A 13,909-nucleotide genomic window follows, 5' to 3' on the forward strand; every position below is an offset into this window, starting at 1 on the left:
ATTGTTTTAGGAACTTCCATCTCTAAGATCCTAAGAGATTCCTCTTCCACAATGGGTAATACAGGTAGGTAATATAACTTGGTCTGAATCAGGGATGCTGAAGCCCATTATCTCAAACCAATCTTCCGCACATAAGTGTTAAATATGCTCAGTTTAGAAAAATTAGAAAAATATGCTCAGTTTAGAGTAGTTAACTTTAAGGCTTCTCTACTCATGTAAAATCATTTTTAAAAATTGCATATCACAAAACATGCATATAGCTTGTACTGCTGTTTCCCATCTATCATACCTGTGTATTTAATAACTACAGCCATCTAAAATTACCCTGCAAAACCATCCCACTATGCTTTTACACATGGGTTTGTGGGGACAGGGACACTAGAAGCAAAAGAAAGTCTCAATGTTTTCATGTTGGAACCAAGACATTTGATGGTCAGTCTGCTTTACTACTGGCTCCTCTTTCTATCAAAAATGAACTTATACTCCTTTCCATTCGAACTCAACTACTTGAAAAGCCCTTGTCTATCTACTGCCAGCTTCTCAGAACTACAGGGTCTAGACCCTCAAGGATCTGTGATGCTGTAGCTTCCTTCTCCCAGAGAGTCTTTCAGACATACTTTCTACCTTGCCCATATATCCTTGCATCTTTCACTCCTAACTACTAAAATCCAACATGAATGTAAAATTCCTAATAAGGTCTAAGAGAATAACAAGTTCTCTATGTCCATTGCTGCCACTTTCTCAAAATCTCTCAAGATATTCAATAACAATGATGCTTTTAAATGTTTTTATACTAGTAAAAAGTGCTTAAAAAAGTTTCCAAAGTATTGCAGACCTAAAATAGGTGGTAGCACCATATTCCCCATAATTCTTTCACATTGATTATCACCATTACCTTCACATATGGGTTACTTTGAAGAAGGAAGGCAGGAACTTGAAGAGTCAGGTATTCATTTTCTCGCCAATTTAACAAAAAGGCAACACACTCCTCTGCCACAACTTGTCGAAGAGGGATATCTAAAAGTAAAATAGAATGATATTTGAATAACTAGTGTAACATTTTAGTTGAAGAAACAGAAAAATTTCTAAATTTGTATTTTCTACATGTCTCCACCCCTTCCATTCAAGGACTTGCTACCACTGTTGTGGATATAATATATTATTATCATTGTATTGTGTTGAGTATCCCATTCTGAGTTCCTGTTTGTCATTGTCTGGATCATGACAGTTTAAATTTGAATATATTCTGTCTTGGACTGATCTGCTTGTTTGTGTGATAATCTAGATAAATGATGGCATGTCCTTGTTTCTTTGATTTCAAAGAGTATATAACCTTTATTAGGTATTACTATTTCAGGATTATATAAAACAAAAGAAATCCCACATCATTGAAAATCAAGTGATAGAGCTAAAAGGAATTTTAGGGTACCTAAAAAGTGACAGACTATATAACATGATTTAAGGTCTAGTAAATAAATATTACTCATTCTCAAATCCCCAAAGGTTTACAGAGTTGGAAGGAATCTTAAAAACCAACCTCCTGATTTTACAGATAAGGAAAGGGCAGCCCAGAGAAGCTGACGACCAAAAGACACAATGAAATTAAATGGCAGAAAGGGGATTGGAACTCAAGTCCCCTGACAATAAATTCAGGTCTTTCTACTGTTCTACACTGCCTTCCTTCATAGAGAATACTTATTAAAAAGTAATCTTCAAATTTAGAAAATGCACTTGCATCCTTTCATGACAGAAGTGGAGCTAGGGTGTGCAAATGTTGCATCAGACACAGAAATGTTGATTAATTTTTTCAGAGCTCCCTTTTTTTTATCCTTTTAAAAACGTTTGTTATAAGACAAGGCTTTCTAGACAGTGGAAGGAGGAAGAATAAATATAGCTAGATACATTTAGAAACACATTTGAGGTAAAAACAGATGATCAATTTTAAAAAGTAATTTTATTTTTAAAGAAAAAGCAGTCAACAGTTCAAATCCGGCCTCAGACACTTGATGTACTTACTAGCCGTGTGACCTTGGGCAGGTCACTTAACCCAAATTGCCCTGCCTTCCCCCCTCAAAGAAAAAGAAAAAGCAGTCATATGAAGGACCTGTTTTATCATCATTACATTGCTGAATAATAACATTAAGTCATAATTCACAACCAAGAAGGCACTAGAATCTGACTTTCTGACAACAGAAGTAAAATTAAGAGTTAAATTTACTCAAATCTCAAAAGGTCCATACAACCATATTTATTTTGAAAATAATTAATATTTCATCACTAAACCTTTGCTATTTCATAGAATTAAGCACCAGAATATTAATGGCCTAATTAGAAGACTGCATAGCTAAACATATAGAGGTAAATCAACCAACCAACAAACATTTATTAAATACTTTCTATGTTCTAAGGGTTGGGAATCCAAAGACAAAAAACATTCCTTGCCTTCAATGGGGGACATTGTTTAAAATTTAAGGGGAAACAAAGGCTCTTTAGCACTTCTGTAAAATTTTGTAAAATTCAATAAAATACAGAGTTAGACTTAACTTCAAGGTTTAGCACAACAGGACAGGATCATGTCTCTGCATTGAGCTCTACCAGCAACAATGCAAACATTTATGTTCCAACCCTGTTCAAACACTTTGGGAAATGCCAAGAGAATCAATCAACAGGCATTTATTAAAATACGGTGAGCCCTATGGAGACAAGAGTAAAAATGAAGTCCCAGATAAAGTGCAAACAACAACAATAACAACAACCAACCTTGGTTCCTAGGCTCATGGAACTTATTATCTAGCTGAAGACATTTGCACAACTGGATTTTTATACTGTATGTTTACATATTGTATATTTAAATACTGTATATTTATATACACCACATTCATTTTGCAAAGATCTTGTATAAACCTGTATGTACATGTTGTCTCTCCTCTGCGCCCCCTCGCCCCCCGCCCAAGAAAGCAATTTTTTTAAGACAAGGAGTATTTTGTTTATGTCTTTGCATGTTTCCCAAGTATCTGACACAGTCGATGCTTAATAAATGCTTGTTGATTGTAAGAAAAAATAGTGTACAAAAGTTCTATACATAGTTTGGGGTGGAGGGGAAAAAGAAAGAGACTTAGAGCTTCATTTGGGCTGAGTCTTGAAGAATGAGAGCAGTTTCAAGAGATGCTGTTGGGGATTCAGGAAGGCAATCAAAGCATAGAAAAAGCAAAAAAGTGGGACATCATGGAATGAGTCCTGAATATCAAGTATTCATGTATTTCTTGTAGATAGGAGAAGCTGAAATTACATTCTACCTTTCCTATTAAAGAAAATATTTGATTCTTCATACAGTTTATATATTTTTCTAGATATATTCAATTCAATGTGTGTTCTCATGAGGGAAATTAATACTTTCTGAGCTGGCATATCACAAGTAACTTCCACTTCCCACTACCACCATCACTATGCAAATAATAGTTATCGTTATCTAGGTACTAAATTAAACATTTTTCTTAATTAGAGGGGTTTTCTTAGCCTTCAAATTATAAAATGTTCGTACCAGGAAGCCTCATTTCCAGATATCCACGGACCCTGCTGATGAGGTCAGAAGGAGGACGCTCCCCTGATTGCCCTGGTCCAGCTTCATGCGTGTGAATGTCCAAGAGGAGCATCTCATTTAGCATTACCTGACGGAGCTTTGGGGAGAACTCTGTCACCAACTCCAAACAAGCAGCAAACAGTTGTTTAGCATGGACGAAGTCCTATTAAAAAACATTTAAATAATGTCAGAACTGTATACGATTCACTCATAATGTTTTTGCTTTAGTTAAGAATACATATACATATATAGAGAAATGCAAGGGCTATATACATATATACAAATATATACATACACAAATACATATATACTTTTATAAAGAAATGAGAAATGCAAGGGGTCAACTTTTTTTCATGGCATCATCCTAAACATACAATGCCACGTTAGTTACCGGGTAGCCTGCGAACTCAAATTTTATGAGAAAAACAGTAATGCTTTCAACATGAACAGGTTTCACAATCGAAAACCTGCAAATGAATCAATATACAATCTTGATGATCAAAATGCAAGTGTTATACAAGATAAAAATCTAAACAAAAGGCTTCTCGCATATGAACAGGAAGCAATAGTTGTGACTTCAGATGCTCTGAGGTCTATTTATTATCATACTATTATGAATCTGGATTGAGGGGCTAAACAGAGGGAATTATGTGCGCTAACAGTCAAATCAACCAACATTTATTAAGAACCTACTATGTGCCAGGAATTGTGCTAAGTGCAGAGTATACAAAGAAAAGGGGGAAGACACCTCCCCGCCATACACACAGAGTTTAATGGGGGAAGACAGTAAGCAAACAACTATGTACAATTCAAGTTACACCGAGGATAAATTGGAGACATTCTCAGAACAAGCTCGAGAATGTCTAAGAAAGGCTCCTTGGAGAAGGTGAGACTTAAAGGAAGTCAGGAGGCAAACATGAGGAAAAAGTTCAAAATGCCCACAGTTGGAAACAGCATATCCAATGAGAGAACAGCAGGACGATCAATATCAATGGATTTCAGATTATTTCAAGGGAATAAGGTGTGGGAAGACTGGAAAAGTAGAAAGGGGACAGGCAATAAAGGGATTTAAAAGCCAAAAAGAGGATTTTATGTTCTATCCTATAGGCAACAGATCTGAATGACTACAGGGCGACGTAGTCTGATGTGTTTTAGGAAGATCAATATGACAGCTGAGTGGAAGATGGACCAGAGTGGAGAAAGGGATTTGAAGCAGGGAGACCAACCAGTAAGCCAATGCATAGTCCAGCCATGAGGTAAGGAAAACTTGTATCAGGATCATGGCAGAATTAGAGGAGAGAAGAGAAATATGAAAGTAGACATGACAAGACTGACTGGATATGGTAGATTGAGAAAAATAAGTTGCTGCAGATGACACCTAGGTTGCAAGACTGGGTGACTGGAAGGATATTCCTGCACGTGGTAGTAATAGGGAATTTAGGAAGGAAGTAAACCTATGTTTGATTTTGTACATGTTGAGTTTAAATGTCTATAGTTCAATAAGACAACTGAAACAGGTGGTTGGAGATTTGAGACTAGCAGTCAGGAGACAGGTTAAGGCTAGAAAAGTGAATTAAAGAAAATTAAAGAATCATCAGCATAGAAATAATTGAATCTGTGGGAGTCAATGATATCATTAAGGGAAATAGTATAGAGAAATAGAAGAGGGCCCTGAATAAATGGTCATGACATAGACCAACATCCAGCAAAGGAGACTGAGAAGAACGAGGATAGTGGAGGCAATCCAAAGGGGAGGCTTGGCAGGATAAGATTAGTGGTGGGACTCTCCAGGACAGTATATGGAATTGAACTATTTATTCATCAAGGAGTCTAGATAGGGGAGGCAGGAGAGTGTCACCAGTTCAGGGGTCATGGCCTGATGAAGAACCTAATAAAAGGTTATGCGGATAAGCATCAGCATCAAGTAAGACAAAGTTACATGGTTTAATCATTTTCTTCTCTCTAGGTTTTCATGACACTACTCTCTCCATTGTCCTATCTATCTGGTCTTTTTCAGTCTCCTTTGCTGGATATTCATTCAGATGCCTACTAACTATGGGCACTCTCCTTTTCTCCCTCTATACTAATTCTCTCAGTGATCTCATTGGTTCTCGTGGATTCAATTATCATCTCTATGCTGATGATCCACTTCCAGCCCTAACTTCTCTCCTGACTGCTAGTCTTGCCTTTTCAACTACCTAGTAAACATATCAAACTGTAGACATCTTAATTAATTTGTTTACTTTAATTCCTATTTCTGTTGTGAAACTTGTGATGCACAAATAAAAATCTATTAGTTGGTATCTTAAATACAATCTCTGTAGAAAAACTGAGGCACAGTATGACAAAGAATGACAAAACTAAAATGCAGAATTTCACAACTCACAAATGTTTCTTGATTTTGCTGTTTACAATAACCCTGACACCGCACGGATTACTGACTTTCTTTTCCAACAGAGGCAGAATAGAAATATTTTGCAGTAAATACTAGCCCAGTCAATTAAGCAAATGTTTTCGCTTTATTGAAGTATAATAAAGTTAAAGCTTAAAAAGTACAGTAATTTTCCCCCTTGGTAAAAATTTTAAAAATTATATTAAAAAAAATCTTATTGCAGGGCAGTTAGGTGGCGCAGTGAGCAGAGCACCGGCCCTGGAGTCGGGAGGACCTGTGAAACCTTGGGCAAGTCACTTAACCCCAATTGCCCTGCCTCAAAAAAAAAAATCTCATTCTGAATTATTGTAACTCTTATCCTGCACACAGTGCTAAATGTCCCTGAACTCATGAGTTAAGAAAACAAAGGTACAGGACAGGAGGATAAAATGGGGTTGGATTTGGGGAGAAGAGAACACTGTCCATATTGTTCCCTGACCCTATGTTGAGGTAGTTACTTAGACCTGGCAACAATCTTTCCAAAGAAAATATTTCATTATTCATTGCTTCCCCTGTGTAGTAGTAATTTGGATTTGAAGATCTTTCCCACCTATTAATAGGTCGTATGACCTGCTAATGTCACAAGAAGCCTATGTGGTGGAAGGAGCTTCCTGACAGGAAAAGGAAGTTATGTCATAGGAAATGCTGAGAGAGAAATATGTCATGGCTGCTAATGGCCACCCTTGTGATGGTTAGAACTGAACAGGCTGACTTAGCTGTGCTGTGAGTTTGTTTTGGGGAAGACCCCAGAGCAGGGGGTCTGAGAGGTTTTGGGATGGCGAGTTTCCAGGTTGTAATATTGTGTGTGCAATGTTTTACTGCTGTGATAGACTGGATAAATGGCTTGTGGGATATGACAGGTATCTCTGGTGTCTGAATAAATGGTTTACTTCTTCTACCTTCTATGCGGAGAGTCTCGTATACTTTGTGATACAGAACTACGTAGGCAATTTGACAATTATTATCTACAGTGATATTACTGCCTTACTGTTATACCCTGTTAAAACAATTTTGAAAAATTATACATATACATACACCCTCTAATTTCCCCTAACTCAGACACTTTTAAGTGGTTTTTCTGTGGTTTGCCAAATAAAGGTGAAATTCTTCCATTGTCTTCTCCCAACGAACCGATATCTGCCACTGTTCCTCAGTACAATGCTTCTAATTTTGGCCCCAAAGGTCTCTCTGATGTTCCCAGGAAACCTTTTGCTATCCCGATAGTAACTAATATCTACTCTTAAAGATTCCATGTCAAGTTTTACAACGAACAGTTGACATCAACCATTTCAGTACAGGAATTCTGTCCCTCTTCTTAACTTCTATGAACCTTGCCTTGGAATATTAGCATTTTGTGTGTGTCTGTATATAGTGACTAAGCACAGAAAATATCAAGATCTTGATGTCTTATAATTCTTTGAACATTATATGAATGTGATTCATACTACTTTAACATAACTGATATTCAAAAGTATGTGACTGATTTATAAAGAAGTTATGTATAAATTTTAAAAATCTTTTAAAAATAATTTATTATTTACTATAATGAACTGAAAAGGACATGGAAAGAACCAAGTTACTAACTTGTATTATCTCAGGATTTGAGAAAGGCTAATATAAGAAATATATCAGACACATGGGGTGATTTAGACATTAATGTGTGAATGAATAGGACTGAGAGAGACAGGGGCCTGGACCTGTGATTTCATTGGTATAAACAATTCCTTGATAAGTAAAGTCTTAGGGAACACTGAGAGATTAAGTAACTTGTCCAGTGCTACAAAGGCAATATGTGCTATAGATGGGTCTTGAACCAAGTCTACTTGATTTAAGGCTGGCTCTCTATCTGCTGTATCACAGAATCTCAAATAGTCTAGGAGACTTAAAATTACATTCTATTTCCCTAGAAGTCAGTTTCTGACTCTTGGTCTTAGTATGAAAATCAATGACACATCGTACCAATAAAATAATCAACATAGATCTTTACTCACCTTAACAATACTGCAGTGTAAGCCCTTTGCCATAAGTATGTAAACCAAATCTCTTGTTAAACCATCTTTAATTCCTAGAATAACACTACTGTAAACACCTGGCACTTCCCACTAGAAGAAAAAAAGGTCACTATTAAATTATAAACAAAAATTATAATTTATATGAATTAGTAAAAAGATAATTGTTAACCTCAAGAAAAATAACAGCTTACCAAAGCTTAATTCTAACCAAGATGAAAATATCCATTATGATGAGCCAAGAGCTGGGATATAGATTTAGAATTAGAAGCAATCCTGGAGTTCACTGACTGTAAAACCTTTTCAAATCATAAATTCTGTGTACTATATCCCCATAGGCAATCAATCAGTCCATCATTCAACTACTGCTCGAAAACATCCAGTGATGAAGAATTACTACTACCAAGTTAATTCAATTCACTTTCAAATAGCTCTAAATGTTAAGTGGGTTAGATTATCAAGATAAAGGAAACATATAAGAAAAGCTTTAAAAGGAGCTCCACAAAAATCATCTATTTTTTCTCTTTTGTACAAGCAATCTACAGAATTCTTAGATATCCTTGTTGGGAATGACTTGAGCAGATGATAAAATTGCTTATTTCCCACTCCATTGATATCCTCCTAAATTCTCTTCACTATATTTCCCCCACTCTGGTTCCTGGATTTGATCCAATGAATGTATCTGTTAAATACTGTATAAAACTACTCAGCTACATTAATCTTATCTTCAAAACAGGGTATCTTTCCAGAGCCATTGTTCAGTCATGAGTCTCATTCTATCAAGTCTCAGTGATAGCTAGAAGGTCAAACTTGCTTCCTTGCAATTAGGATCTCTAGTTTACCCTGCTTGCAATCCACACTTTGTAAATTTGTGCCTAGATATCTGAGATTAGAGGTTTTATTGTTGGTTCCCTTAATTTTTCTTCTGTGAATATCTTGGTGTCTCTACTGTTATTGTATGTCCCATTAGCTACAGTATCTAGCTTAGTGAATAAACAAATTTAGTTTTTCCCCCACTCCCTTTTCAATTGAAAGTCTTTTTGATTAGATTTGTAAGACAGCAAACAAATACATTTTTGTGAGTTATTTCAAAGAGCATTTCAAGTTCTGGCCATTCCTATATTTTAAGCTATAGTCCACAAATTCAAGTCCCATTCTGAGACACCATCATGTAACTTTTGAACCATCTTGTTCACTTTTGAGATGTGCTTCCCTCTTCAGAATGTTTGATATCAATGGGCAGTAGTGATAAAAACACCACAAGCACCTAAGATCTTCAGTTTCTTGTCCCAAATTTAATAATCTTTAGCAATAACTTCTAGCTTCCTTCTGGCAGCACTATTTGGTCCATGTGAACCACCAGAAGCAGGCAGCAGTGTCCTGTTGGACAAGATATTCTTTGTTATGTCAAGAGCAGAGGCTCACTCTTTCATTCTCTCTCTCTCTCTCCCCCTCTCTCATTCTTTCTTGGTCTGTTGGTATTATTCTCTCTCGTTATTATCAACACATTGAAAGAAACACACTGACTTCTAGTAGTACCATAAGCCAGGAGCCACCAACCCTCACTACACCTGTTCTTCCTCTTCTCTTACTGATTATTCTCACCTAAAAGCACAAATTCACATTCTCATTCCTTGGATGACTAGAATCTGCTTTTTTGTCACAAGATCTTCTTCAAGGAGGATCTCCAACTTTTTTTAGTTCTAAATAGATGATGACCTTTGTACTCCTCTTTCCTCCATTGCATGTAACCTTTTTCTATTCCCCAATTTCCTGAATCAAACTAAGATTTCATTCTGCCTCTTCGAATTGTTTTTCTTCCTGGCTTTCACACTAAAGCCCTTCTTACAATTTCCTAAGAAATATTTCATTGTCCCTGATAAACTGGACTATGTGTAAGCATTTCTCACTGTGACAGTTTCCTAAGAAACATTTCATTGTCCCTGATAAACTGGACTATGTATAAGCATTTCTCACTGTATTGTGGGCATGGAATTAGGCAGGTAGCCAGAAACACTGGCAGAGATACATTTGAAACTATTTAAATTTATATTTTATGGAAGGTTTTTTTTTGTCTTTTAAAAGTAGACCACCTTAAGAATATGTACAATGGTAAGAATCTCAAAACCAGAAAATGTTATACCAAACAAGTTTCTGAAGAATGCTAAGTGTTTCAAAAGAAGTAAGAGGGTATTTTCTTACCCATTCCTAAGAGTACTGGTTAATTCCTTACCTTACTAGATACTGTCCAAAACTGGCGTTCTGAAGTCATGCCATGTAATTCAATTAAAATCTGGCGAATTCTCCAAGGATCCACTGATAATATAAGCTGATGTTCCAACTGCCCAATGTTGACACTTGCTGAAGCTAAAGGAACAAACAGATGACTTAGAGCTGACTAATCATTTAAGAAGCACATTTTTTTGTTAGTTTAGTGGGTTTTTTTTTTCTCAACTGGACCTGTGATTTCATTTGGCTAAGAGAGCTCCCAATGAGTAAATTCCTATACAAACACAGGTCCTCCTGACTCCAAGGCTTGCCCTATCTAGTAGCCCATGCAATACCTCATTCTAAGAACATATCTTACTAAAAATGACAAGAATGATATCTGGAAATTAGGGAGTAAGGCAGAATTCTACCTCAATATTAGGTCGAATTTCCCCTTAACAGACACATAGACCTTACTGATATAACTGAAATATCTTGTACATAGTCCTGATCTCTGAACTATGTTAGTATGGAAAAAATAATTCTATAGTTTGAATAAGAAACGCTATCTAATCTTACTCTCAAAATAATTAATGATTTCACCTGCACTAAAAATATTTAATTCAAACCAAGTCATTAAATGAATGAATAACATTAAATGAAGCATGTAGGGTATTATCAGACAAAATTACATTCCAGGGCAAGTACAGGCTCATACTTCACTGCCTTTTGTGGCACGGACAATGGGTTTTTGAAGATTATTCCAGTAGAATATAAGATCTATCAGGTTCTACCATACTGGAAAGCCTTTGAAGTACATTACAAGTAAAAAGACTACTTTTGAGGACCAGCTTAGGTAAGTGTAGAGAGATTGATCACCAGCAGGCTGGCCCCTTGGAGATGAATTTTTTGGTCATAACAACCCTAGAAACAACAAAAAAAAATACAATATGCTTTTCTAGTGATGGAAGCAGAATGACATAAAAGGGATCAGACGATGCTAAAAGCTCATTTTTTTTAGCATCCACAACATTAACTTAGGTGTTGGCATTCTAAATGTACAATGTTTAATGACCAACAAGGGAGACATACATATTTCTTGGAGAACTGAATCATATCAATCTTGACATTCCAATGCAACCAAAGACAAATAGAAGGTGCAGTTAAATGAAAGGTAGGCTCACAGGTTCTCCATAAGAGAGGTAAATAAAGGAGTTGGTGGATTTGGTTCTATCATATATCCAAAGGCAACAAGAAACTTCATTTTCTGGGACATGTAGTCACCTCAAATTGCAGCACTTGTGATAGATATAAAAATAACAACACCTTACAAATCAACATCAGTTGCAGAGAATGAGGAAGAGAAATTCTATCAAGAATTTAATAAAATCCTCCAAATTAAATCAATATAAACTTCAATACTTGGTGACTACAACGCAAAATGGGCAAAAGGGAGGAAAATGAAAAAACTATGCTAGAAAATATGGTCCAGGATTAACAGAAGAGAGGCCAAAGGCTTGCAGACTGCACAGAACGTTCATACTTATGTAATATGAATATACCAAAAATTTAAACAGAAAGGTCTGATTATTAATGTGAAAATTATTGCCAAATTAAGTTTCTCTTTTTTCTTTTTCTTTTTGGATAGGGGAAGGCGGGGCAATTGGGGTTCAGTGACTTTCCCAAGGTCACACAGCTAGTAAAGTGTGTCAAGTGTCTGGGGCTGGATTTTCAGGTCCTCCTGACTCCAGGGCCAGTGCTCTAGTCACTGCACCATCTAGCTGCTCCCAAATCAAGTTTCTCTATATAATTAGAACTGTCATAGCAAAAATCAAAATGAATATTAAAGTAGAACAAAAATGGGAATATACTGAACACAACTGAGGTAACTTTAATAGGACCTATCGCTACATAAGAGACCTAACTAAAGCAAAGTCCCCTTGAAGACATTTAAGGATGAAACTGGACAGAGAACTTTTACAACTAATTCTATTTATCATAAATTACATTTGAGTCTCTCACCTTATAGTCTTAAGTACATTCTCAAAGTATGTAAAGGAGTGGAGAAATACCAAAGGCTGGAAAAAGTCTTTAGACTTTATTACAAAAAAAAGATTATCAAGAGAATATCAGTAATTACTAATCTAGTAAGTACTAAGCCACATGCCTACTTTTCCCTCTCTACAAAACTTTTATGAGAATCTAGGCATGTGTTTTGGAATCATCACTGATAAAAATCTGAGAAGGGAGACTTGTAACCAATATTCTGCAGCAGATATCTCTAGTTATATAGTTGACTGAAAGGTATAGAGCTGTGGTTTTAAACTTTCTGCTCTCAGGACCACATTACAATCCTAAAAATGACTGAGGACACTAAACAGCTTTTGTTTATGTAGGTTACATCTATTGATAGTTACCATATTAGAAATTAAAATGGATAAATTTTTAAATGTTTATCAATTCATTTAAAAATAATAAACCCATTACATGTAACAAATAACTTTTTAAAAAAATTTCTTAAATGTCTGGCTTAAAACAAGCCAACTAGATTCTCATATCTTTCTACATTAAATTTGTTGTGATATGGTGTTTTGGTTGAAGTATATAGAGAAAATCTGGTCTCAAAAAGACATGTAATTAGAAAAGGGAAGAATATCTTAATAGGTAAACAACATCCCAGTATGTTATTTAAAACATAATAGAGACGAATTATGAAAAAAATTTTCACTATGAAAATAGTTTTGAGTCTATGAACCCCTTGAAAGGATCTCAGAGACCCCAAGGGGTCCACAGACCACACTTTGAGAACTGCTGGTACAGAAAATACCAGATCCCTCTGGCTTCATTTGTTGACTTATCCACAAAATGAAAGGGTCAGAACAGGGATCAGCATAATATGGCCAGGCCTCTGCCTGGTTTTTGCATGGCCAGTCCCCGCACCTTCCCCTCCACATTTTAAAATAGAGTAAAACTTTATTTAAAAATATAAAAACCATTCTCAGCTCAAAGGGTACAAAACTGGGCAGAAGTTAGTCCTAGGTTAGACTAAATGACTTTTGAAGAGCATCCACGGGGAGGTGTCTTTTGAAGATATGTCTAGAGTTCAGAAGGAAGGAGATACGGATTTGGGAGTCATTTGCTTACAAGACGGTAGTGGAAGGCACTACCACTGGTCCTACCAGTCTCTCTAGTCAGTAAATGGTAGCATTAAAGCAACAAGGCCATTCACTCTACACATTTTCATGCACAAAGACTTCCTATCACTCTAGTGCCTAAAAATGGCTATTAATAGGCCAAAAAAGGCAATTTTTAAATCTAATATGCACATGGTTCATACAAATACAATGAAATAAAAGAACTTCATATTATTTTACAATGTAAATTTGAATTGTAAAGGGAAAAACACTTGAATATTTAGCAGCAAGGTTGTAAAGCTGACCTGGGATATCATAAAATGAAGTTACAGGCTTGGTACACAGATTTACTCTAGGAGATCTTTTCCTCATCTGTTCAATAAGCAGCTTCTGTTCATCATCTTTCAACAGTGTAATGAAGAGTTCATGAGAAGAAATCATAAAGACAAACTGCAGATCGTCCAATCCCAAACAGAGATTTCTAGATTAGCAAGAAATATTGTGAAATAAAGATGTGAGCAATTTAAATTTGTCAAAACATTTTGCT

The 13,909-nt window shown here is 35.9% G+C and overlaps 1 protein-coding gene across 2 annotated transcripts in view; it reads right to left on the reverse strand.

Moving 5' to 3' along the window:
- Window positions 1-13,909, reverse strand: part of INTS8 (integrator complex subunit 8) — a 57,774-nt gene that overhangs the window by 23,486 nt on the left and 20,379 nt on the right. For both annotated transcript variants that reach the window (XM_036742289.1, XM_036742290.1), the window contains exons 12-16: window positions 13,668-13,843; window positions 10,254-10,387; window positions 8,003-8,113; window positions 3,542-3,743; window positions 896-1,017 (exon numbers count right to left, since the gene is read on the reverse strand). In XM_036742289.1, the coding sequence (XP_036598184.1) occupies window positions 896-1,017; window positions 3,542-3,743; window positions 8,003-8,113; window positions 10,254-10,387; window positions 13,668-13,843 (745 nt within the window). The remainder of the gene's footprint in view (window positions 1-895; window positions 1,018-3,541; window positions 3,744-8,002; window positions 8,114-10,253; window positions 10,388-13,667; window positions 13,844-13,909) is intronic.

This window comes from Trichosurus vulpecula, chromosome 1 (assembly GCF_011100635.1).
Source record: "Trichosurus vulpecula isolate mTriVul1 chromosome 1, mTriVul1.pri, whole genome shotgun sequence".
NCBI lineage: Eukaryota > Metazoa > Chordata > Mammalia > Diprotodontia > Phalangeridae > Trichosurus > Trichosurus vulpecula.